Source organism: Aythya marila (assembly GCF_965140915.1).
Source record: "Aythya marila genome assembly, chromosome: 11".
Lineage (NCBI taxonomy): Eukaryota > Metazoa > Chordata > Aves > Anseriformes > Anatidae > Aythya > Aythya marila.
Window position 1 is genome coordinate 72,511 of NC_139052.1, and position 27,466 is coordinate 99,976.

Here is a 27,466-nt window from a genome sequence, read left to right on the forward strand (position 1 = left end):
CTGCAAGCATATCTCAATACCACCTTCCGTCCCTCTAAAGGACTTAACTGCGCAAAACCAACATTTTTATTCCCACAACCTTGATCCCCTTACCCTGAAATCCTTATTCCCCTTAAACCTAACAACTCTAACCACAACCCTAACCCTTATTATCAACTCCCTAATGCTAATGACACTGACTTTAATCCAAACCCCAAACTGCCCCTAACCCCAGACAACCAACAACGAAACACACAGACACAAAGATGGAAACCACGAAAACAGGCAAAACCCTAGATACAAGCCCCAAATCACAAACACGCAACCAAAACGCTACAGAAAAGCCCCAGATGCAGGCCCCAAACGCTACAGCTAGGCCTCAAAAGCTCAAGATGCATCCCAAAGAAAAAATGCAGACCCCAAATGTTACAGAAAAGCCCCCACACCCGGGCTGCAGAAGTCTACAAGCAGGCCCCAAACTGCTAACAGAAGCAGGCACCAACCACACCCAGTTGCAGACCCCAAATGCCCACAAGCAGCTCCCACCCCCCCACCCCCTCCCAAGAACTAGACTTCACCCAGACACAGGCCCCAGACACCCCCCCCCCCCCGATACAGGTTCCAAAGGTGTACAAGCAGCTCACAAACCGCCCCTTCAGAGACATGTCCCCAACCCCCCTCCCCCCCAAGACATGGGATGCATAGGTGTACAACCAACTCCCAACTCCCTCCCCCTCAAAGGGAGGCCCCAAAGACCCCCAAATGGAGGCCCCTAGAGTGTACAAGCACCTCCCAACCCCCCTAGGCACAGGCACCCACCCCCCCAAACACAGGCCACAAAGGTGTACAAACAGCCCAGACCCCCCTCCGAGACCCAGGCCCCTAAAGTGTACAAGCAGCTCCCAACCACCCACAGATGCAGGCCCCAACCCCTCTCAAAAGAGAGGCACCTAGAATGTATGAGCAGCTCCCAACCCCCCTGAACATAGGTCCAAAAGTGTACAAGTAGCTCCCCCCGCCCAGAGACAGGCCCCAAAGGTGTACAACCAGTTCCCAACCCCTGCAAGGGAGACCCCTACACTGTACAAACAGCTCCCAATCCACCCCAATGCAGGCCCCTGCAGTGTACAACAAACTCCCAACCCCCCGAGACATGGGCCCCAACCCCCCCGACATGCAGGCACCAAGCCCCCCCAGAAATAGGCCACAAAGTTATACAAGCAGCTCCCAACCACCCCCAGATTCACACTCCGAATTCTACAAGCTGACCCCAACCCCCGCAGACACAGCTCCCTATATTGTATAAGCAGCTCCCAACCCTCCAAAATGCAGGCCCCAACCCCCCCCCCCTCCAGGCCCTAAAGGTGTACAAACAGCTCCCAAGATCCCCCAGACACAGGTCCCTACAGTGTACAAGCAGATCCCAACCCCGCCGCAGATAGATGCCATCATTGTACAAGCAGTTCCCAACGCCCCCAGATGCAGGCCCTGACCCCTCCCAGACACAGGCCCCAAAGGTGTACAAGCAGATCCCAACTCTACTCCAAAAGCAGGCCCCTACACTGTTCAAACAGCTCCCAATCCTCCCCCCAACATAAACCCCTACAGTGTACAAGCACCTCTCAACCCCCTCCAGATGCAGATCCCTACATTGTACAAGCAGTTCCCAACACCTCCCCTCAAATGCAGCCACCTACCATGTTCAAGCAGCTTCCAACCCTCCACCAAAGGCAGGCAGGCCCCAAAGGTGTACAACCAGCTCCCAACACCCCTGAGACACAGGCCCCAACCCCCCCTCAGACACAGGGCCCCAAATTCTACAAGCAGCTCCCAACCCCTGCAAGGCAGGCCCCCTACCCTATATAAACAGCTCCCCCCTACCCCCGAGGGAGGCCCCAAGCCCCCCCAAACACAGGCCCCTACAATGAACAAGCAGCTCCGAGCCACCCCCAGATGCTGGTCCCAAAGTTGTACAAACAGCTCCCAACCCCCGCAGAAACAGATTCCTACATTGTACAAGCAGTTCCCAACCCCCTAGACACAGGCCCTGACCCCCCACAGACACAGGCCCCAAAGATGAACAGCCACCTCAAAATCCCCCCCAACGCAGGCCCTTACAGTGCACCAGCAACTCCAAACCCCCCACCCAGAGGCAGGCTCCAACCCCCCATGGACACAAGCCCTGAAGGTATACAACCAGCTCACAAACCCCTGAGACACAGGCCCCAAGCCCCCCCCCCAGATGCAGGCCCCTACAGTATACAACCAGCACCCAACCCCCTACCCCTGATGCCAGCCCCAAAGGTGTAGAAGCAGCTCCAAACCTCCCCCCCAACCCAGGCTCCAACAGTGTACAAGCAGCTCCCAACTCCCCCCCCTCCCCCCCCCCCAGGCTCCAAAGGAATACAAAGAGCTCTCACCCCTCCCCCAGATGCAGGTCCCAGCCTCCCCCACCCTAGAAGCAGGCCCCAAAGGTGTACAGTCAGCTCCCAACCCCCTCAATGCTGGCACCAGTGGTCTACAAGCAGCTCCTCCCTCACCCCCAGACACTGGCCCCAACACCCTCCCCCCCCAAGACGCAGACCCCAAAAGCCTAATCACAGGCCCTGAACTCTAGAGGCAGGCTCCAAAACCCATGACAAAGCCCTAGTGTTTCGAGACAGGTCCCAAACGTTAAACGTATGCCAAAAAAAGTATTAGTGCTGGTGCCAAATGTTACGGACAGGCCCAAAAACCCAGGCAAAAGCCCGAGATGCTCAAGGCTGAGACGTAACTTGGCTTTCTGAATTACTGGAAAGCAGCTTTCATTCTCATACCCTTTTCATACACTTACCCTAACCATTACGCTTAACCTTACCCAAAACCTAACCCTTACGCTAACGGCGCAGGAACAGTCTGTCCCCACGTGCCCAAAGACAAGCTGGTGGGGAAGAAGATCAGCCTGGCTGAACAGAGAATTGTGGCTTGAGCTTAGGAGAAAAAAGAGGGTTTATAATCTTTGGAAAAGTGGACAGGCCACTAGGGAGGACTATAAGGATGTTGCGAGGCTGTGCAGGGACAAAATTAGAAAGGCCAAAGCTCATCTGGAGCTCAATCTGGCTACTGCCGTTAAAGATAACAAAAAATGTTTTTATAAATACATCAACACAAAAAGGACTAAGGAGAATCTCCATCCTTCACTGGATGAGGGGGGAAACTTAGTTACAAGAAATGAGGAAAAGGCGGAGGTGCTCAATGCCTTCTTCGCCTCAGTCTTTAGCGGCAATACCGGTTGTTCTCTGGATACCCAGTACCCTGAGCTGGTGAAAGGGAATGGGGAGCAGGATGTGGCCCTCACCATCCACGAAGAACTGGTTGGTGACCTGGTACGGCACTTGGATGTGCACAAGTCGATGGGGCCGGATGGGATCCACCCAAGGGTACTGAGAGAACTGGCACAGGAGCTGGCCAAGCCACTTACCATCATTTATCAACAGTCCTGGCTATCGGGGGAGGTCCCAGTTGACTGGCGGCTAGCAAACGTAACGCACATCTACAAGAAGGGCCGGAGGGCAGACCCGGGAAACTACAGGCCTGTCAGTTTGACCTCAGTGCCAGGGAAGCTCATGGAGCAGATTCTCTTGAGAGTCATCACGCAGCACTTGCAGGGCAAGCAGGCGATCAGGCCCAGTCAGCATGGGTTTATGAAAGGCAGGTCCTTCTTGACGAACCTGATCTCCTTCTATGACAAAGTGACGCGCTGGGTGGATGAGGGAAAGGCTATGGATGTGGTCTACCTTCAGCAAGGCTTTTGACACTGTCTCCCACAGCATTCCCCTAAAGAAACTGGCTGTTCTTGGCTTGGACTGGCGCATGCTTCGTTGGGTTAGAAACTGGCTGGATAGCCGGGCCCAAAGAGTCATGGTAAATGGAGTCAAGTCCAGTTGGAGGCCAGTCACTAGTGGCGTTCCCCAGGGCTCGGTGCTGGGGCCGGTCCTCTTTAATATCTTTATCAATGATCTGGATGAGGGCATCAAGTGCACCCTCAGTAAGTTTGCAGATGACACCAAGCTAGGCGCGTGTGTCGATCTGCTTGAGGGTAGGAAGGCTCTGCAGGAGGATCTGGATAGGCTGCACCGATGGGCTGAGGTCAACTGCATGAAGTTCAACAAGGCCAAGTGCTGGGTCCTCCACCTGGGATGCAATAACCCCAAGCAGAGCTACAGGCTGGGAGATGAGTGGTTGGAGAGCTGCCAGGCAGAGAAGGACCAGGGAGTGATGGTTGATAGTTGGCTGAATATGAGCCAGCAGTGTGCTCAGGTGGCCAAGAAGGCCAACAGCATCCTGGCTTGCATAAGAAACAGTGTGACCAGCAGGGCTAGGGAGGTGATTGTTCCCCTGTACTCGGCTCTGGTGAGGCTGCACCTCGAGTACTGTGTTCAGTTTTGGGCCCCTCGCTACAAGAAGGACATCGAGGTGCTTGAGTGGGTCCAGAGAAGGGCGATGAAGCTGGTGAGGGGCCTGGAGAACAAGTCCTACGAGGAGCGGCTGAGGGAGCTGGGCTTGTTCAGCCTGGAGAAGAGGAGTCTCAGGGGCGACCTTATTGCTCTCTACAGGTACCTCAAAGGAGGCTGTAGAGAGGTGGGGGTTGGCCTGTTCTCCTATGTGCCTGGTGACAGGACGAGGGGGAATGGGCTTAAGTTGCGCCAGGGGAGTTTTAGGTTGGATGTTAGGAAGAACTTCTTTACTGAAAGGGTTGTTAGACATTGGAACAGGCTGCCCAGGGAAGTGGTTGAGTCACCATCCCTGGAAGTCTTTAAAAGACGTTTAGATGTAGAGCTTAGGGATATGGTTTAGTGGGGACTGTTAGCATTAGGTCAGAGGTTGGACTCGATGATCTTGAGGTCTCTTCCAACCTAGAAATTCTGTGATTCTGTGTGATTCTGTGATGCTGTGATTCTGTGATTTTTAAGTAACAGCCTTCCCCACAGGGGCCAAACATTACGTTAACCAGCCCAGGACAATATTCATGCAATTTCATGCATGACGATAACAGGGAAGATGCTATATTTAATTTCTAAAGTGAGCAAAAGAAAACACTATTTTTTATTTTTTTTAAACAATGCCAGGGTTGCTGCTTTCAAAGGCCTCTCTATCTTCTCTGATGAAGATATCTCTTATGTAATTATGGAAGCTGCAGCTGTTTACACTGACAAGCTCTCCAAACCCTGGGTTGCCTAATCTGTGACGGCCATAATATCCAATTGCAGGTGACAGAATATTCTAGTTCTGCTCATTTCCTTTGAGGCCTAGAAAAGCTCATGACTAAAAGGACAAACAGGTGTTTGTGGTGGTTTTACCATGCTGGGCAGCTAAACACCACAACTGTTCTCTCACTCCCACTCCTTAGATGAGGAGAGGAAGAAGCAAAGAATAACTCACGGGTTGAGATAAGGATAATTTAATTAAAGGGAAATAATAATAATAATTAAAGAAATATTATTATGAACTAAACAATTTAACTAAAGGGAAAAAAAGGGAAAGGGGAGAAGAGAGGGGGAAAGGAAAAAAAAAAAAGGAGGAAAACAAACAAATAAAACAAATGAAGGCAAACAAATAAAACAAATAAAACAAATGAAGGCAAACAAATAAAACAAATGGAAGTGCAGAGGAAAGAAATTACTCTCTATTTCCCACAAATGAGCGATGATTGACCATGTCCTTGAATCAGGGCCTCAACGCACGTAGCTGGTGTTCGGGAGGAGGACCAATGTTTTCACAATGTGAGCCCAGCCCTACCCTTTTCTTCCTATTTCCACCTCTTATTGCAGAGTGTGACATCACATGGTATGGAATATCCCTTTGGTTGGTTTAGGTCAGCTGCCCTGGTGATGTTTCTCTTCTCACTTTTTGCCCACCCCCTAGGAGGGTTAGAGAGAGTCCCGATCCTGTGCCAGCATTGCTCAGCAGTAGACACAACGCTGGTGTGATAACACTGCTGTTCCAGCTACAAGTGCAGAGTACAGCACTGTATGGGCTGCTGCAGGGAAAGTTAACATCCCAGCCAGACCCAGTACAACCACCCGGGCCCTGGGGCGGCCAGCCTCCCCACCGCCACAGGCCAGACCGCCGGGCCCTGGGATGGCCGGCCCCATAGCCGCCCGAGGCCGGCCACCTGGAGCTTGGGAGGGCCAGCCCCCACTCCACCTGTGAGATATGTTCATCTGATTCGTGTCAGTATGAAACAATCCTAGGGCTGCATGGTATGATGAATGTGACCTTCTGTCTTACATACCCTTGTATAACCACAAGTCTAAGAAAAACAGAGTGGTTAATGTATATAATTATTGTATCTTGCAAAGGAATGTTTTAGCAATTTGTGTCAGTAGAGAGCTTGAAGGGAAATGTATTTGTAGACTTTTCCTTGGAGTCTCTGATATCTGGGGGGGGGGGTTCAGAATAACTGCTAACTATTATGACTATTGCATGGGACACTATGCAAGTCTCTGCTATCTGGCCAGGAGATTAAGGAGTCGGGAAGAGCTGAAAAACAACGAAAAGACAAAGCTTGCAGGGGATGTTGCACAAGTCTCTGACATACAGCCAAGTTGGACAAAGGAGAAGGACAAGAGGGAGGAAGACTATGAGCCTTCAGCACAAGAAACCCCCAGAGGGACCACCGGAGACTGATACGCATGCTCCAGTAGGAGGGTTTGGATTCCGGAAACTAATTATAATAACCCTGTTTTTTTTTAAAAGTAGTAATGAATATGTATCAGCCTAGGAGCATAAAAATCAGCTGCTTGATGTAACTGGTGTGCATCTTGGTGGAGCAGAGACTCCCAGCGCACCCAGCGCTGTTTGCTTACCTTTATTCCTTTAATAAATTGTAAACTTTGATTATAGTCCTATTTTGAAGACTGAGCCATTTATTACACGCCCGAGGCCGGACGCCCGCACTCCGGGACCGCCGGTCCCCGAACTGCCCGACGCCAGCCCCCCGGTTCACGGCACGGCCGGCTTCGCGCCACCCGAGGCCGGACCCCAGGTGCTTGGGCCTTCCGGCCGCCGCACCTTCCGAGGCCGTCCCTCCTGGCTCCGGGATGGCCGGCCGGCCGCCGCGCCGCCCGAGGCTGAACCCCTGGACTCCGGGACAGCCGGCCCACGTGCCTCCGGACGCCGGCCCCCCGGTACCCGGTCCGGCCGGCCCCCATGCCGCTCGAGGCCGGCCCCTTGGTCCCCGAGTCATTACACACGAGCGCTGTCCAAGACCGGTCCCCCGGGCCCCGGGACGGCCGGCTCCTGTGCGCCCGAGGCCGGATCCCCGGACCCTGGGACCGCCGGCCTCCGCTCTGCCCGTGGCCGGCCCCCGGGATGCCTGGCTCCCGCGCCGCTTTAGTCCGGCCCCCGGGACAGCCGGCCCCTGCACCGCCCGAGGCCGGCCCCCGGGCTCCGCGACGGCCGGCGTCCGCAACGCCCCAGGCCCGACCGCCGGGTTGCGGGAAGGCCAGCCCCATAGCCGCCCAAGCCCGGCCCACCGGGCCCCGGGATGGCAGGACCTGCGCCTACCGAGACCGGGCCCCGCGCCGCGGGACGGCTGGCACCCGCGGCGCCCGAGGGCGGCCCCACGGACCCGGGATGGCCGGCATTCGCGCCGCCCGAGGGCGGCCCCACGGACCCGGGGTGGCCGGCATTCGCGCCGCCCGAGGCCAGCACCTTGCGGCTCAGGACGGCCGGCACCTGTGCCGCCCGAGGCCGGACCCCCGGGTCCCGGGACGGCAGGATCCCCCGCCGCCCGAGGCCAGCATCTTGGGGTTCGGGACGGCCGGCACCCGCGCCGCCCTAGGCCGGACCCCTGGCCCTGAGAGTGCCGGCCTCCGGGCCGCCCGAGGCCGGACCCTAGGGGCCCCGGGACGGCCGACCCCCACGCCGGCCGAGGCCCGCTCCACGGACCCGGGCCGCCCGGCCACAAGGGCCCCGGGACGGCCGGCACCCGCGCCGCAAGCACCTAAATTAACAGCTGTATTAACACCTGAATGTATAGGTTTAGACAACGTCTGAGAGCAGTTCCTGGCAAAAATGCAGCCATGTGGAATGTTGTTTGCAATTTTACTAAGTAGTGGGCTTTGGCATTCACTTTCACCCCCTGTTCATGTCTTGGTAAAGCAGTGCTTCAATCTACTTGTCTAGAATTTCTTGGGTTGGGAGATGTGAAATAGGCAGGGAGTTTGTTTAAACTTTAAAAGGGAATATGTGTGTTAGTTTCTTTTCTTTGTGACTTAGTAGGTCTTGAAGGATTAACACATTTTCTGGGAAAATGAAATAAAATGTGTGGAAGTAGGCTAGAGAGAACAGAGCACATAATCCTGTTGGCATGAAGGATTTCTCTTTCAACAAGGATATAGAAGCTGTTCAGAGCCTACTGACCTTTCTGAAATGACAGTTGAACAGTGTTTTGCATAAAAACCTAGGCAGCAGGAGACTCCACTGTTTTACTGCTGTGTGCCATGGGCAGCTTGGAGTTCAGACTGTTCTGGAGTCAACAGATAAATTATCATACGGGATCAGTATTTTACCTGTTTTATTGATTTCCTCATTTTCTCAAAGTATTTTCAAATATTTTTAATGAAACATTTTGGTCTGAAAATTGGTGAAAGTGCAGCAGGACAGTATGATGCAGTGCTTTTTCCTAAACGTATATCAACCCTCCCACTTCCACAGTACTTTCTGTTGGGTATTCCAAACCCCTTCTCATCACGTAAGGAGCCAAGAGCACAAACTTATGTAACGCATAGCACTGTTTGGAGGTTCTATACTTGTGAGTAGCTCAGAAATGACACTGACTGATGATTCTAAATATTGGGAAGATGGTTATCTCATACTAATATTTTTTTCTCCAGCATAAAACAGCATAAAAAGCTGTATTATCTTTTCTATGTGGTAAGAATCTGTATTGTCTTTTTCTGGTGTTGCTTGTATTGTAGCAGGTAAAAATGGATCTGCTGAAGTCATCCAGTTAAGACTTGCTTTTGCAATCCTGTTGCTGTGATAAGAGGTAATGGTGTTTTACCTTTTGGTTCTTTTCAGGGTCAGTACTTTATATGCCTTCCTATGAGAATGTTTTTCTAACTCAAGTGAGATTAGTTCAGTGCAACGTACTGCTCTGTGGTATGTGTAGAATTTCATTAGGATGCCAGAAGTGGTTACTCTTGAGAGTTTCTTGAATTTTCATGTTTTTATCTGTAGTAAAGTTGACAGTGGTGAAGCAGAGAATATTGTGTCCTGCCATGGTATGATTAATAAAATTAACCTGAGAACAGTGTTTTACCAGCAGTGGTACTTGAAGTACCACTTATTAAGGTCGCCTTAAACTTGCCTTTTAAGGTAGTTTGCATTTCTATTTGTTCTACTCTTTAATTGCTTCTGGTCTAATTGCCATGTGAGTTGTTTGCAAATCAGCTCTTTCAGCCAAAACTGTTTGCCTTTTCTGGGAATAAGGACAGAGGAATATATGCTCGCTGCTGTTAAAACATTCTGGTAAATTCCAGTATCTACCTTGTTTAGGGTAGGGATTTGAAAGGTGCCAGGGATGTGTCTTCTAACTGAAGTCACAGCTGAACAGGAACTAAATAAATAATGGAAAACTTGCAAGAAGGTGCTTGGTACAGAGCTAGATCAGGGTGTGTTAAAACTGCTCTGGCCTTGACACAGACTGTGAGAGTATCTTGGGAATGCTCAGGCTGTGCCTGGGGACAGTCAGGGCCCTGGAGGCAGAAGCTTGTGCACTTTCCTCCCTGGGATTTGTGCGGGGGGGTTCTGAACCCAAAACCCTTGACCATAGCGCAGAATACATGGAGCCAGCATCAGCCCTCAGGTCAACTGCTCAAGAACTTGGTGGAAAACAGCTTTCCTTTGTTGCTGATGCATGTTTGTGTTATGTGCATGTAATGCAACAGAAATGGGGGTTTCCAGTTTTCTTTTAAACATGTAAATTGTCTGCATACCTACCGCCTACTTTCACAAGACCTGCCCTTCAAAGACCTTTTAGGTTGAACAGTTGAAGGTAGAAAAAGTTAGATTACATCCATTCCTTCATCTTATTGTTTAATTTGAGTTCACATTGGATGGTAGAAAAATAAATCAAAAGCAAAAAGGACAGTAATCACACATCTTTAATCCACAAATATGATAATACATCATATACTTAAAGTGACCTGGACATTGCCCATTAGCAATGTCGTTACATACCAAACTACTAGTACAAAAGTAAACAATGAATATACCAGATAGGCAAATATGAGAAATGCTCAAAAACATTTTATTTCATTAAGGCTACTCAGATTTGTAAATGACAGATGTTCAGCTGGCCTAAAATATCAGATTTTGGATATTGATACTTGCACAAAAAGGAAGTCATATATAGGATATCTCTTTCCTTGTGGATATCTTCAATATTGAATAATCTCTTTGTCTGGCTTTAAAAAACATCTTATATTTGTTTGCCACAAGAGAAACAAACACACAGAATCTGACGTGCACTGGGGCAGGAATGTTGGATACAATAACTACTATTCAAAAGCATCAGTTGACAAGTACATGCTCTGAGAAAGAATGCAGCTAATGGTGCATGTAAATATGGCTCTGCAAATGTCTCAACTTGCAACCTTGTAAGGCAAATCTTAATAGACTTTCCATCCCAAAAGTTCATACGCTATTACTGTGCTGTGCTGCAAAGGAACAGTTTACCTTCATTGCTACTAAATGTACTTTTATGGTTGAAGGAAACATGAGGGAAAATTACATCATTACAAACTGCCCTGGTAATGTCTTGTGCTGCCATTTTTAGTGTTCCTCCTGTGCTCCAAAATGCATTCTCCTGGGAACAGATAAAAAACGCTTCTTGTACAAACCGTAGTGAATACATGATCTGGGTATGTGTATTCTTACCTGTATGAAAGTCAGTAGAATGGTTAAAGTTGTTTTTGCAAGAGATGAGCTACAGTTTTTCTGGGATGAGGAAAGACAGAAGAATGAAAATAAAAATTTGAAAAGTTTTCTCCACCACCACATTATTTAAGAGTTTAAATGGGAAAATATAAATTTTTGTTATCTTGAAGTAATGGGTGATAACCCTTGGATGTTTTCTTTAGAGAGGAATGGCTTCTTGCATTTTGTCAATTTTAAAGTACGTAAGTCTCTGCATTATAATATATGCAATATGATATCTCCAGGTAATGGGATTGTCCGTTCTCTGTGTCCTAGTAAAGGACTGAGGTGAATCTGTGGGATAAGACGCAGAAAGCGAGGAGAGAGGAGAGATTTCTGCCCATGCTCCCCCTACTTAGGGACAGGCAGCACCATCAGCTGAGCTGCGAGATCCAGCAAGCTGGAGTATCTGCTCTGCTCTGGTTCTCCCTTTATCCCAACAAAACTTTCAAGAAACTAGTATCTCTTCAAAATGTTTTTGGTTTAAAGACATCAGTATATTTCATTTAAAAACAAAACAAAAGCTTGTTTATGAAGCTTTCCAGAGTCACTGGAGCTAAGAGGGCTGTGGATATTCTGCACTAAGATGGCACTGCAAGCATAGCAGATGGAGCTCCTTTTTTGTCACAACTCTATTTTACTGTAGGCACAAATTCACATCATGGATATGGTAAACCATTTTACCTAGGCTGAATGTTATCTTTTGAGGATATGAGATGTTAATGTTGCTTTATAGATCCACTGATTTCTTCACAAGTGCAATTTCAAAATCTTTGCAGAGTGTTTTGCTCTGCTGGGCAAAACAGTAAGAGCACAAAGAGCAGCATAACCTTCAGCCTTAGCCTCAGCTATGTTACCAAATACCCAAAATCTGAGAGAGGGAGAACCAATGTTGTACTACTTTGTCTAATTTTCTAATTACCTTTAAGCTTGAAACACTGAGCTGCTTTTCAAAATTAAAGTGAAATCTTCTCTTATTAGAAGGTATAAACCAAAAATCTCTAATGAGAACATTGTTTCATGGAAAAGCTCTTTAAATTTTGTACCACTTCTACTCAATTTGTATTACTTTTTATCCCCTAGTAGACTTAAATACCATGTGAAATCAGAGATGCATTCTCACAATGATTCCTGATCCTTTAGAAAGGAGAGAGCTTAATCCATGAGAGCCTTACCTTCTAAGACTTTTCAGTTAGTGTGGGAAAACATACACACCAAGGGCAGCCTAGGGGTAATTTCCATGCATTGCTCTTTTTCCATCACCTATTTTTACATAGCCATGCATTGGAGCTTACATTCTTTCATGTGCTCAGCCTTGACCACAAAGCTAGTAAGATCGTGATGTATAGCAATCTATTTCTGAACAATATACGTCAGCAGCCTTGTTCACACCACTCCTTGGAAAAGACTCAATTATCTGGAACAAAACATTAACATTGATAGCTTTCTGATTTAGGTGTTCCACTTCATCATGAGCCAAGTGAGCACCTTCAGGCTCCTGCTGGAGACTGTATCAAGAACGGTACAAAGGAAGCTCGCATGCTCACCACGGCTCATGAAGGGTGGCCAGTTCTAGACAGAAGTTTTTGGTTGGTTTCTTGTTTCTGAGCGTACTTTCAGAGGATCTTCTCATCAAGTAGTTTGTTGATGCCATCGCAGATCTTTTTGAGGTATGGCCGACGATCCCCATCAAGACTGTACAGGGCAGTTAGAAATTCCACATCTGCAAAATGATTGAAGACGTGGTTGATACGCCCATGGGATCTCGGTGTCAGGTGTCGATCTACTAGTTCATGCACAAGGTCTTTACACTCATTCAGAAGTTCTGCAAGAACATTCCTATCAAAAGTGTATTCTACCTCATAGAAACTGACAATTGTCATGGCAGTTTGGTTCAGCTTCTTCCTGAACTTGTCTACGATTTCCATTTCCTCTTGGTTGAACTGATTATTTCGATAGAGGATCCCAATTTTTATTGCCACTTTAATCAGGTCTTTCATAATTTTATGGGCTTCCTTTTTGTTTCTTGTGTGTTCCTTTGTTACCTTGTACAGCTCATCAAAGATTTCACTGCTTGTGTCATCAATTAGCATGTTAGCCATGGTTTTAGTGGCCATTTTGCTCAGGAGCTTTTTCTGGGCTTGCAGTGCAAGATTCTTGGAACTGAAACAATCAGGACCTGTTTCAGGATAGCAAAGAAAAGAGAAAATGTTAATTTTATTTGGTGAATCATTTTCACAAACAGGTAGGAAAAGTAGTACCCATGTGTATAACTGAGGTAGTGCTTATTTAATTGATCGTTACATATGGTCATGATTTGCAGTAACAGGAACATTTGCAACACTGAATTCCCAAGTATATCCATGGGCTTTCAGACATCCATGTTTCAAGTCTTGTCACTGAGGATTTTTGTTTACAAGTGAAGAATAGGACGTTGTGGTGGGGGATACCTATGCCACCTCTTTTCTAGTCACTGGTTCAATAACAAAGCTTTTTCTATTCCGTAGTTCAATGTTAAAGCTTTCTTGGCAGAAAGATCCGTTGGGATGTGTTTATGAAGGTAACTGAGCTATCACGGAGAAGCAAAAAGCACAATACTGGCAAACATGTACGTGAACCTGAAAGAATTATTCTTTTGGCCACTAGGAGACACTGTTGCTCCTTGGTCAGGCAGCAGCGGCATAGACAGGCTAGTAAATCGGAGTAGGGCATTTCTTTTGCTTTCATCGCCACAGTTCCAGTTTGTTACCAATTTACAAAACTCTAGGCTGTGATTTTTGCAAAACGTTGGTGCTTCAGTGCATGCAGTTCCTGCCAGTTGAAAATACCTCAGCTATTTGCTGGACAGTTGTCAAATAAACGTAAATATCTTGGATTTTTCTGTCTCTTACCTATCTTTGCAGGTTCCACTCAGAATAGAATAGTTCTAGGATAGGATAGTTCCTTTGGAGCATGTGGCTACTGTTAATGAACTTTATCCAACGAAGCTCTACTGGTAGAGCTTAATTTGACCTTCCTCTGCTTTTCATCTTAACGTTTTTTAACTGACCCTATGTGACCAAACTAAAGGAAACAGAAACATTTCATATGAAATAACCACCCAGTTTAGTACTGCAGCAGTGGAGTCTCTGTAGGAGCTAAGGGCATTTTGTCATCGTACCAAAACAGTGATGAGTGTGTGTGTAGCTGGGCGAGCTCGGTCTGATGTGAGGAGAATGGAGATATTGTGCCCTTTGCCAGCTGCTGGGGAAGTGGTCCACTAAGAGATTAAAAAAAAAAAAAAATCAAATCTTCCTGTGCTGATTTGATTTTGGAGCCTGAGTGGGTTTTTGGCTGAGGCTCCTTCCAGCCATCAGGGCATGAACGTGTGGCTGCAGCAGCCACGCTGCAGTTCAGTTGTGCAACAGGGATTCATCACTGTTGTGGTAGGGCCTGGGGTATTGCACTCTAAATGTGTGCTTGTATCACAGTACTCTATATGGCCTTTGCTCATGCTGCTGTGCTCTCACCCCAGCCTTCTTTCCCTCTTGGTGCTTCCTACATTGTCACATGAGGCAGCATAAGTAGCACCAAGAATTTAAAGTCCTCTGTTTAAAAACTGTTATCCGCATTTGCTAGTTAAAAGTTGTCATCACATTAAAGTTGTCATCTTTCCCCGTGTGGTACATCTGTACCACTGAGCAACAGAAAAGAGTAGCATTTAATTTCAGCTGAACCACCACCTGGAAAAAATAATTCAACATATTTAAAAGAATTGCCTGTCCTTTGGAGACAAAACTGTGGGCCTGATCTGCTGACTGGAGGAAATAGAAAAACTTGGATTTAATCTAAAAATGATAAAAACCAAGACAAAAGCTTTCTTTCACTTTGCAGTACAGGGGTATATAAATAGTATCTGTGATGAATAATTATGTGCATTAAACACAGTAAAATGGAAGGTTAGCATTAGTGTCTGTTTCTGTAGCAAGCGTTTGCTATTAATCAAGTGGATGCGGTTGTTCAGTATCTGTTTTGATCAGAACCTGCAAATAACTGCAGTAAGCTTTTAGAATATTAATTTGACTGGTATTCATGCCAATTCAGCCGCTGTGTCATATTCCCCAGTTGCCAACCTGGCTGGGTCCCTCTATGCTCGGACCTTGCAGCAGGAGTTGTGCATACGCGCTGCTGGGCCATGGCGTGAGGTAAAGCGAGGCCTGGGGGCCTGGCCAGGCCCCACACATGCACCCAGCCCCACACATGGACACCAGGGTGTCCATGAGGGGAGAGGGAGCAGCAGTGGCCTGGCCACCAGTGGGCTCCCAAAGCCCACAGGCGGTTAGCCACACCATTAAGGTCTAGCTTCTGTGTGGACTGCACGTTTACAGTGGAAGACATTTCTTCCTGCAGCACATTTCCCTTTAAACGTCATCACCTCCCACAGGCAGCACTTGTTTTCTGCTTTGTAGCAAAACAGATCACCAACAGCATTATAGATGCCATTAACTTTCAGGAACAGTACACCAAATCTGAAGAAGAAAATGCAGCCTCTGAGCATGCCACTTCACTGGGTAGTGGTTAGCCTCCGTTACAGAAATCCTGGCACCTGAGTTTTCACTAAAGCAGTGATGGGTTTTGCCTCCAGATTTTCCTCTCTAAACCATCTGAAGTGTCGTCTATGATAAAAGCTATTCCAAAAGCCCATATGAAGGGATCAAGGGATCAATCCCACAGCAATCTCCCACCCTTCAGAAAATGCAGCTCCCCAGACCCGTATTTCCACAGCGGTGACAACAAACCCTGGCTGGTGCCAGGCTGAAGCAGCTGGGGTGTCAGAGGGCCTGGCGCACACAGTCAGCACCGTGCTCAACTCGACTGGCCGCAACCAGCTCCTGCACGCAACGCCGAGCGGGACAAGGACACCTCCCATCCACTAACCTTAATGACAGGCTTGCCTAATAACAGGCTTGCCTAATAGCAGAAGTGTGGGAAGAGTTCAGTGACTCTACAGAGGGGATATCTGAGTTTTATAAGTGTTTTCAGAGTTTTTGAGATTAAAAGGCAAGAGTATCTGTAATATTCTCAAAATGATGGCTGTGCCAAGTACAAATGGTTAGAACTAAATGCTCAGCAACTGTATTTTCATGTAAATAGCCATTCACCCAGTATATACATGACAGCAGAAACAGTACAAGCATGGGAGAGAGTGTGGCTGACTTTCTGGAAGCAATGACGTGGATGTGGAAACAACTACCCTGAGCAGATGAATCCATTTCACTCTCACTTAGCTCCTTTAGCCAAAGCCTTAAAAAAGTCTTGCAGCCAGGCTATTTTCTCCCTGGCAAAAGGCTGAAAAATGCATTGCTGTGAGCTCTGGAGGGAGCGCTTGTTCACAGGTAAAAATCTGCAGGGAAGGAGCTGATCTTCAGATTTGGTAGAGTTTGCCAACCACAGATTTTCTGCTAAGTGTATTAACAGGCTTGCTTTGAAGATAAGGAGATAAGAAGCAATTTATCTGGTTTTGTCCCACCTGTGGAGTTAAGTTTGCTTCTCTGACACTGGGAGTTGTTACTACGGTGCCTGCTGCAGCTTGTGCCAGTTCATCAATCAGCTCAGCCACTGACTGCCTCAGCTAAAGCCAAATGACGCTTGCAGCTGTGTGTGTTATCGCCCATTGAAACTGGGAGAATAATGCTGTGATGAGTTACACTACCAGCCTGTGGCAGCTGGTGGGGTGCTGTGCTTTTGGATCCATATTGAAGTGCATGTTTGTGGGGCACCTGGTGAGCCTGCATGTGTCCCACAGAGGTGAGGGGGGCTGAGGGCATTGAGGGGCTGGGGGAAGAAGAGCGTCAGGAAAGGTCCCTGCCTCTGTGCTGCAGCTGTCCTCTAAGTTAGCAAAGAGCTGCCCCTTGAACTGAACAAGAGGCATACTGTACATAAGAAAACAAAGATGATGAAGAGGCTGAATTATTTTTAATGTTCCTGAATCCTCAGTTTTCAAATGCAATGCAGTATCTGCAGCAAGAAGCAGGCTTCAAGGAGTCAGCAAAGCTACTGGAAATGTGGGCATCCATCCAGCTGCTAGCAGTGCTTGGGCCTTGGGGAGATGGACTAAGCCAAAGGACGGATATACCCTCCAAGTCTGCTCCTGTAAGAGAGATTGTGTTATGGAAACTGCTGTGGGAATGGGCACAACTGTGCACAAAAGGGATGTGCTGTGTTCATGATCTCAGTGATTCATGTGGCACAGTTTGAATGCATCTGTGTGTCTTAAGATCGTGCTACACCTGCCCCAGAGCCTGGGGAGTGCAGGTGCTTATGAGAATGAAGGAGGCAGTGATATTATTGTAAGCCATGGCACTGTATGGGCTGTATCATGAGTTGTGGCACTGAGGGATGTGGCTTAATGATGGGACTTGTAGGTCAGGGTGATGGCTGGACGTTATTATCTTAAAGGCTTTCCCAACCTAGGTGATTCTATACCACTCCTACAGGGAGTTAAATGAGCAGTGGATAACTACATGGCTGATCAAATGTTGCTGCTGTTGCTGAGAGCTTGCTTAAGTATAGCCTGGTTGCCTGTAATGTCTCTTTCTTGACATAAATAGTTTATAGAGCATAAATAACACTTGTGGAAAATAAATGAAGTTTTATTAACCTGTTAAGTAAAATTATAAGCACAAGAACAAGCAAGTGCTATTTTAGAAATAAGAATATGTAAAATAAATAACAGAAACCTCTTATTGCTCAGTGTGCAACCATCAGATAAAACATTGAGAAGTAGGAAGCAGAAAACTTGCGCATTGTACTTACCCTTCACGTATCACTTGTGCCATAAGATAGGTTAGAAAAAGCAAATGGTGGAACTTGGGATTTCAAAATAGCTCTAAGACCAGGCAGGGAAAGAAGCGTAGAAGTACTTCTCCCACAGTGTTTTAGTACAGCTTGCTGGCTGTAAGCGTGCGTATTGCTCTTGGACAGCTATGGGATCACTGCAGAAGAAACATTCAGTGTTTCCAGTAACTTTAAGCCAAGAAATCCAATAGACCAGATGGAATATATCGGCCTTCAGGGAGGGCCAATTTAAACATGTGTAAGCACAGGGAGCCTGGCGTGCTCAAACTGTTAGCACTTCTAAATGGTTACCATGAGTGTAAGAGGGCTGCTCCATTCTGCAGGGGAATGGGAGGTTCAGGAGTGATAATTACACAGCCCTGGGGCCAAATACCAGTATCCAAAATTCTGAAGTCAGGCTGAAATGGCAGCAACAGCCCCGAACAGAGGGAACGTGACTGAATGGAAGGTGGAGTGGGGGAAAGAACACTGCTCTCAGTGCTTCATGCAAGCAGCAATCACTCCCCCCCAAAAAAAAACACTTTTTAGTGACCTCGGAACTGGAGATGCCTAGTGATAATCTTATTTTCAAAACACAAGCCAGCTGCTGAAATACTTTACTAATATAATGTTGGTGCATAATGGAGTGAGCCTTCCAGTGCCTGGCAGAGGAGCTGAGGAGCATTTTCAGCAATGAAAAGCCATGCAGATGGAGCAGCTGAGCTGCTGCCAGTGCCTCTGCCTGGCCTCTGGGCTGCAGCCAGGGAGAAGCAGCTTAGTTGTTGCCTCCACCTGATCCGCTGGGGCTGGCCAAGTGCTTTTCCTGCTGCCCCCCAGAAGCTGGATGCGAATCAGTCTGTGCTGCTCTGTTTAAAGGCAGGAGCTGGCAAAGGGAGTCTGGATAACAGTGTTGTCCCATTGCTGGAACTGGGCCTTGGTGTGGCGGCCTTCAGGAGCTGCCTGGGCTATGTGACAGCTGGTGTGGTGCTGTGACTGCTTCATCTCCAGACAAATCAGGTGTTTCACCCCAGTCATGTCCTGATAGCTTGTGAGGCAGGAGCCAATCCCTGACTAAAAGGGCTCAGTGAGGACCATCCTCATGTGCCATGTCCCAGGTGGAGGGATGCTGCAGTGACCATGCTGCTGCAGGGGTGTCTCTGGGGGCAGGCTGCAGAGGACAAACAAGGCATGTGGGCAGCCAAGTCACAGCTCTGAGAATGGCTGCCAAACCCTTAATTTTACTAATCTGATAGCATATCAGAACCAAGATCTAAAGCAGGCTGCTAATGTCTAATTGCAGTGTTGGTATCTTTGAGGACTGATTTTCAAACACTTGGTTTAAGCTTTGCACTTCCTGTTTGGTGACACACAGGGACGCTGTGCCAAGGCAGCAAATGTCTGGCTGACTTTTGGGAAGTGTAAGCAATGCAGAGGCCTTGTGTGAGCCTCAGGGTGCTGCACACAGACTATGAACAAGCTTTTTCTTATCTGGAAATGCATAGGTATTGCAGAGATGAGTAAGTCTTACTGCCACAAGTGCTAATAAAATACTGGTGTTTAAGCTTTGCTATACAACTGCAAGTTTTTGATGAATTAATCGTATTTTATAAACAGGTTTAAAGACTTTTGATGTTACTCACGTTGATAGCAAGTGTAAAATACATCAAACAGACTGAACATCCATACTCGACAAAGTTTAACTCTGGTTGATGCTGCAAGACGAAACACACACTGACAGCAAGCTTCGATAAGGGGGATATTTGCAGCAGATGGAGCCATAACAAACCAAGACTTTGCTGGGGCTGAGCTTTAGGGAATGAGACTGCAGGGGGAAACTGCTCTTACTGGGAAACCCCAGCCCTGCATGTGAGTAGCTCAGGTCTGGCTGTGCAGGAGGACTGGCAATCATCAATTGCCATTGATCCTATTCTTATATTTTGAGATGGAAATAATTTATGGTTATAATGGCAATGTTTTTCTTTAAATGGTAACTTCAGCCGAAAACCTTTTAGAGAAGAGAAACATGCTGATATATCCACAATGCAAGAGCAGGTTCCTCAGTAGATATGGATAGCTTGGAAAGCAGCAGAGAGCTCTGTGCAGGCAGTAGAGGGCATCTAGAATTACTGGGGATTTTTTTCACCTTCAAATTGTGATTTTTTTAATATCCAGCAAATCCTGTGCATCAACTCAGCGTTTTTACTACAGTCTCTGAAATATTTTGTGCTTAATTGCATCTTCCCCACAATTAATCACATTTCCTGTGATTCCTACGCCCTCTTCTTTTTAAAGATGATGTACTTTTTGTTAATCACAAAACTACCTTATTTTTTAAAAGTCTAATTACACAAGTAATTATTGCTATAGAAAATTAAGTTTGTTTTAATGTTAGTACATGTGACTTTCATAACAGGACAGTAGTAAGTTCCTTCTTACGTGCTAAGAAACTGTTTCCTGCTTAGACAGGACATGTTCTTTGGGAGAACATCTTATTTATAAGGAACAGTAAGACAATTTTCTTGTTAAGGGGAAAAAAACATGTCAGACTTGTGTGGAAAAATATGTTGGTCATATCCTTCTACACATGTAATGATTACCTAGAAAAGATCTTCTTGTGAAGGTACTATTTGCCACCGAGACTCTTATAATCCATGATAAAGCTTTCAAGATCTGTAACTACTCTGTGTTTACATATATGCAACTATTGTGGCAACTACTTGTATATGACTGGCAGAACATGCTTGCAGTGCTACTTCATGATCAGTTTCCAGGCTGGCAGATTCCATGTTGTGCAAAAACTTGGAAAATTAAAATTGCAAGCACTGAAAAATAGAAAACCTCCCTGCATCATCCAAGCATGGGAGATGCAGGAACCAGAATCACCTCACCTAAAGCTGTCGAGGCTTTCTGTGTTCAATACGCAGTCATTCTTGCTGCTGGAGTGCAGGTACAACTCGCCTCTTCAAAACAAACAGCCTGCACCTCCAAGAGGAGGAAAGAAGAAATGGCCCCAGGACTGACAGTGTTGAGCAGTGTGGCAGGTGCTTTATGCCTTTTGGGTCTGTGCTTTGAGCAGTTGCTTGCAAAGGCCCAGAAACAAACCTCCTGATTCAATCTCTGGCTGCTTTCCTGGTGTAGGTGAGGATTTGGAGCCTGGGAGCACCTACACCCTGCTCTGATGTCTGAATGCTGTGGTGGTTGTAATGGGTCTTAAGGGAACTCAGCCCAATTTCATGAATGACTTTAGGTTCTTTCTTGCATGTTCATTAATATCCTCCACTGGTAGTGCGAGAGAAGATGAGGGCTATGGAGTTATTTGGGATCCTGTGGTGTTTGCATTCAGTCATTACCATGCTCGTAACTCCTCGCTAACAGGACATGTAGGCTTTGCAGAGCATCTGTAGCTCAGATGATTTTTATTCCTTCCCCAGCAGTCTCTTTATCACATGGGAGCCACTGATTCTCAGTAGGAATATAGTAATATGTTAGGAGAGCAAGGCTTGGCAATATCATCTCTAAATATTAAATGAGGCCTCCATGCAGTATGTGTGATTCAACAGGCTATTGGTTTCTGTTTCACTGATTTTTCTTTCCCCCACTTCTCATGTGCTCAGGAAGAAAACTGTGGGTTTATTTTTGTGCTTGAAGCTGTTTCTTGTTGCAGTAACTGCTCCTTCTCCAGAGATACAACCCCCTTGCCTTTTACATGGAGTAATTCTATTTTTGACTCTGATATATTAAGAATGGCATGAAAAATAACTACATCTACGCTCTAGGGATGCACAGAATTCCGTGAGAAAGCAAGCAATCAGGACCCCAAGGACGGCTGGTCCAAGGATGCTGTGAAACTCAAAGATGGCATTGCTCTATAGTGTGGTATGAGGCTGCATGAAAATGGAGGAAAATGTATGTCTGAACAAGGTCAAGGTGAATAACTGATTAAAACTCAATAGGCTGTGACTGCAGAAGGTGTCAAGCAGCTGCTGACCAAGCAGGCTCCCCAGGTAGAGGTGAGGGTGCGTTGATGGCACCATGTCCCTGTGGAACTGAAGCAGCTGCTCTGCACAGCATATGGTTCTCGTCACCGTCCTCCATCATGCTGCTCAGAGATATCCAAAATAGCCCACCTTGTCCCACATAAGGGCAGCGATAGAAATACAAAATGTATTTTCCTATTTTTAAACTGAAGATATGTGTGCAGTCCTGTTTGCTTGAAATGTTTTGAGGACTTTGACACAGTGCAAACCCCAGATGGGCAGGAGGAACACTGAACATTGGTGCGTGCATAAATGGGAAGAGGCCAAGGGAAGCAGCAGGGGAAAGGCTGCTTCAGCTTGGGGTTGATTTTTGTGAATGGCATCAGCATATCTGGAGAATGAGGAAGACATATTTGTGAACACCATATGCTGTTGTTTTACTTCCTTCATAACTGTTTGCTTGATAACTAGGTTTTGAATTAGGAAGGTGATGGACAAGAGGGAAATTAGATAATGGCATAGATGTGGTATATCTGGGGAGAAAATACTGTGGCTCTCTAAATAAAACACCAATTAAACTGTTGATGTTTTTTTTTCCACAATTAACTCCAGACATGCTTCCAAACTCAGCTTAAACTAAAAGTCAAATGAGGGGAAGATATCAGGCAACTTTCCTAAGATAGGAGTGGACACTCCAGGCTGATCATAATGTATTTAGAATTGTTGAGTCATACAGCTGGAACAGACATCTCATGATGAGACCTATCATTAAAGAAAACAAAGGATACTAAATCTGCTGCAAGTGTTAAGGCTTGCTAGGGGTATGAAGGAGCTTGAAGTCAAGTCTTTCTTGTGGCTTTTTATTTAAGAAAATAAATAGCTTTGTTGGAAGAGACTCAGCAGGTGTGTAAGTCAATTAAGAAAGAAATATTCTTTTGAACCTATATCTTGAGTCACGCTTAGTGATAGTATTTTGTATGTCTCATAAGGTATGTGGGTGCTGCCTATGTCTGTGTATTTATAAAATCTTTTCCTTCCAAGAATGTGAAGGCCTAGGTTTGCAAAGACGCTTAATGTATTAATAAGTGTAGTCAAAAATCTTAATTCCTAGTCTGGGAATATTCAGGGAGAGAAAAGGACTTCTTAAAAAAAAAAAAAAAAAAAAAAAAAAAAAAGCTGGAGAAGTTATTGAGTTATTGTAACTACATGATTTTTTTTCAGGGTGAACAAGTGCTCCAAGATAATCGGCTGCTTGCTGTTGTAGTGACCCTCCTGGCTGCAGAACCCCTCTTGGTTTTTGCCCACTTTCCCTCTCAGTGCCTGCAGGATGGGGTGCTTTGCCTTGGTTACTCTAACCTATGCTTTAAACCCTTGTACTACCTTTTCCATAATAGGCTACAAGACATCAGCCCATGCTCTGCCCTTGTAAACTGCAGGGAGAAATTTCATTGCTATTTGAAGCAGAAAGTTTTATTTTGCTCAGCAGCAATTAGCTGATGTTCTGTGCTGGAGCTTCGTAACAAAGGTGCAATACCAGATGGGAATGTTGCTTTTGCAAGTCCCTGAGACCTGAGGGCATCCTCCCTCTCTGAGTAAGAACTGATAATATCAGTGCTTGACTGGTGCCCAGTCTGCTTTCTTTTAACTCATTTTAAGTGTTTTTTTCCCTGTACTGAAAGTTTGAAGATTCACTTAGAAGTCTACCCTGTGCTGAAACAAAACCTGCTTGCTACGTCATTACGTTACTCAGGATTGATAGCATAAAGTTCATCTTTAATGAGACAGTTCAGTGGTATAGTGACAAATGAGCCAATAGTGTTGCAATTTAAAAAAAAAAAAAAAAAAAAAAAAAAGTCCTGCTTATCCTGGCTGAGAAGCCTATGAGTAAATTCCTTTTCCTTTTAGTTCATTTTTTTCCTTCAGTTGAGACCAGATTAAGCACATTATACTGAAATAGCTGCCCACACACAAACATGGGCACTATGCATACCTTTAAAAGTAAGATCTAAACTGAATCTTTCAATACTGTCAGCTCAGGGATAAATCAATGTCTTGTTTTTAGACTGAAACTTTTAGAAAATTATTTCTTAACAACAGCAGGGCTGAAATTGAAAAGTCAAAAGACATGAATGCTTAAAGAGAAGCTGCTATGACTGTTTACTCTCTTTCCCAAAAGGACAACAGAACTAGAAGTTTCTCCATTCACTTAGTGCTTAAAACAATACTCTACTGTTTGCCTGGTCATTTTTCTTTTTATTTAAAAGTATTTTTACTGTTACAGAATATTAGGCTTTGTGGAATCCTTTACTTTTTTCTTTTTAAACTGTCTCTAGAGAAGACTAGCTGCTGGGGAGATGGCCAACCCAGATTCTGGATGGAAAACTTCTGCCTGAAGGAAAAATTAATACTGGTAAATGCAATGCAGCTGGGATTCATCACACTCTCCATCTCTTACAAGTCTTTGTGCAAATGACTGGGGACTTACTGGTAGGAAGAAAGCCCACAGTGCTGTGTGCCTCAGATGTGATCTATAATCCTGTTCTCCTTTTAGATGAAGTCTGATCTGGACTTAAATGTGTCCTCTAGGTGATCTGTTCTGTGCTGCTCACCCACAGCATGGGTCAGGTGCCCAGTCAAGATGCACAAAGCACTGAAATGGAACAGGAGATGGCTTGTGGGGCGTGTGTAGAAATGTATGCTGTTACGTATCTATCCACATGAACTACACCACCTGCTAAATTATCCTAATTGTTCTCTGAAAAACTACACCACCTGCTAAATTATCCTAATTGTTCTCTGAAATCCTGTTATAAAGAAGGACCAATTTTATCCAGCCTTTTCTTTAATGTAAAGGATGTGAATTGTTACACCATGAAAACCTTAGTACACCCAAATGAAAATAAAGCCAAATCTAACAATAAGAAGAGCCAAAGATTATTTTCTGTGGAAGGATACAAAGCTCAGAAAGGTGGATTTATGTTGTTTCTGTTCCTCCTTGGTTCAAAATCTGCATGAATAATATCTACCAAAAGCTAGTGTCTTTTCTTATTCTAATGAAGGAAAAATCCTGAGTCTGTACTGGAAAAAGTGGGAGGAGAAACTAGACTACAAATGATGGTTTTCTTGTTATGGCTTTAAACTGAAGTGATAAGCATGGTATTGATACTGTCACAGCTATGTAACTGGCCCAAGTAACATAAATAGTATCTTACAGTCAGAACTCCTTTAGAGGATAAATGCAATCTGTTTTCATGCTTTTAATTTGTTCATTGTCTATATGTTGTAAAACATCATGCCAAGAGGAACATCCCGGTAACAGGGATGCTTCTTCTCTCATCAAGGAGACTCTAATAACAGTTTAACAGCAGTAGCTGGTTGGAAAGCTGCCAGGCGGAGAAGGACCTGGGAGTATTGGTTGATAGTCGGCTGAATATGAGCCAGCAGTGTGCTCAGGTGGCCAAGAAGGCCAACAGCATCCTGGCTTGTATAAGAAGTAGTGTGGCCAGCAGGGCTAGGAAAGTGATTGTCCCTCTGTAATTCGCACTGGTGAGGCTGCACCTCGAGTACTGTGTTCAGTTTTGGGCCCCTTGCTACAAGAAGGACATGGAGGTGCTTGAGTGAGTCCAGAGAAGGGCGACGAAGCTGGTGAGGGGTCTGGACAACAAGTCCTACGAGGAGCGGCTGAGGGAGCTGGGCTTGTTCAGCCTGGAGAAAAGGAGGCTCAGGGGCGACCTTATCGCTCTTTACCTTAAAGGAGGCTGTAGAGAGGTGGGGGTTGGTCTGTTCTCCCACGTGCCTGGTGACAGGATGAGGGAGAATGGGCTTAAGTTGTGCCAGGGGAGTTTTAGGTTGGATATTAGGAAGAACTTCTTTACTGAGAGGGTTGTGAGGCATTGGAATGGGCTGCCCAGGGAAGTGGTGGAGTCACCATCCCTGGGGGTCTGTAAAAGACGTTTAGATGTTGAACTTAGTGATATGGTTTAGTGGAGGACTTGTTAGTGTTAGGTCAGAGCTGCTGCCTCTGTATCTGGTTAGGAAGTAGAATAACATTTCATCAGTTCTGTTAAAGTGTTCGTGCTTACTCAATTCCAGCAAAACAACTGCTACCTCTGAAGGTATTTGTTCTATTTTGCTGTTTCTAAACTCCAAAATTTTTAGATTCTCCAGTGCATGCTAAAGAAACCAAGGCTTTCTAAACAAACTAAAAAGCCAAGCACAAGCTGCTTTTCCTCCTGGGTGATTCTAAGTGTAGGCACCTACTTGAGTCTGACCTAGAAAGCTGCAGAGTTTGACCTGCCTGGTCTCTCCTGGATTAGGTATGGCATTCAGAGTGGCCACCCAGTGTGGGGCTTGTTTAAGACATCCTAGAAGTCATCTGAGGGAAATACTACTTGGTTTCTTCTGCTTTCAGGACTTGGCAAATCCTTCTTTCCTAAAGACCTAAGCTGGCATTTCTCAGTTCTCTTAAGGTTCTGCTGCCTCCAGGGCTCATTCTGCCAGAAGTGGGGCAATGCCTGCTTCTTAGCTCTCACCCACCTGGTAGAAACAAACTGTGTTCTGCCCAATTTCATGTTTCACCATCAACTTTCTCTACAATGAAGAAAAATACTGCTCCCTTTCTTGAAGAGGGGATTTCATGGTTCTGCTCTGTACTGCCAAGTACAGGCACCCTGCGTGGGGGGACTCTGCCAAGTAAGAATATGCCAGACCATGTGGGCCCTAATTCTGACAAAAGGCCTGATGCTTTTTAGCAGGAGGGTCTAGGGATCCATATGATTTGCCTGTCTAGAGAAAGAAGACTACCATGTTCATGTGCTTTTGTAGGTTTCAGCTTTTTGTGAAACGGCGTCTTTGTAGTTCCTGTGGTTGTCATAGTGGGATCCAAGGCCATGCAAACCTAATTACATAAACAAGGAGTAGAAAGCAATCACCGCCTGAGGAGCCTTCAATCAAATGATATATTTGTATGCTTTTAAATGGTGAATGGAACATTAGGAAGGAATGGCCACATAGGTGTCATTCATCACTATGAATTCTCATACCAAAATCTCAAGAGTTTCTTATGTTTGCACCACCAGTCCTGGAAAATAATAATCCAGCTCTTGTGCTCCACATATAAATATTTCTATATAGCTCATAGGGAATAAAATGTTAGCAGTAACATTTAAATAAACTATTGAGTAATCAGGTTGACTGATATTCTGTAATATAACAAATCACTTAAATAAATGACAATTGCTAGGAAAGTTCAAGAAACTTCCTAGGATGACATAGGCCAAAAAAGAAGCTTGCTGCCCTGCTCATACAGATATAGCACGCTATATATTCAACATGAGTTTAATGTTGGTGTGTAATAGAAGTCCTTTTGTTTTTTCTTCATTTTAATTATTGCTAATTTGTGCTACTAGTGTGATGTTATTGTTCCCCACCCTGCAATAGACTTGAGGTTTCCTGTGGCAAAGTGCTAAGCAGAAATATATCTTGGCTCCACTAAGGTGAGGCCAGCTATATTTGCTGCTAAACTCAAGAGCTAGCATGCTTTATTTTTATCCTCCCCCCACCTTCCAAGTCTACTTAGATGATTTCTTTTTGCAGCAGTCTGTTCTCTTCTTCCAAGCCTGGTGGAGCTGCTGAGGATCTCTGCCTCTGGGGTGAGCTCACCTGCATTTTGGCTGCTGGAAGCATCATGCCTTCCCCAGCTACAAGTGTCTCACGACTGGTTGGGGTGC

At 45.9% G+C, this 27,466-nt stretch overlaps 1 protein-coding gene across 2 annotated transcripts in view; it reads right to left on the reverse strand.

Annotated features, from left to right (window-relative positions):
- Positions 1-11,134: 11,134 nt before the first annotated feature.
- Positions 11,135-27,466, reverse strand: part of TNFAIP8L3 (TNF alpha induced protein 8 like 3) — a 55,485-nt gene continuing 39,153 nt past the window's right edge. For both annotated transcript variants that reach the window (XM_082769567.1, XM_082769568.1), the window contains one exon: positions 11,135-13,123. In XM_082769567.1, coding sequence (XP_082625693.1) covers positions 12,561-13,123 — 563 coding nt within the window. In that variant the 3' untranslated portion in view covers positions 11,135-12,560. The remainder of the gene's footprint in view (positions 13,124-27,466) is intronic.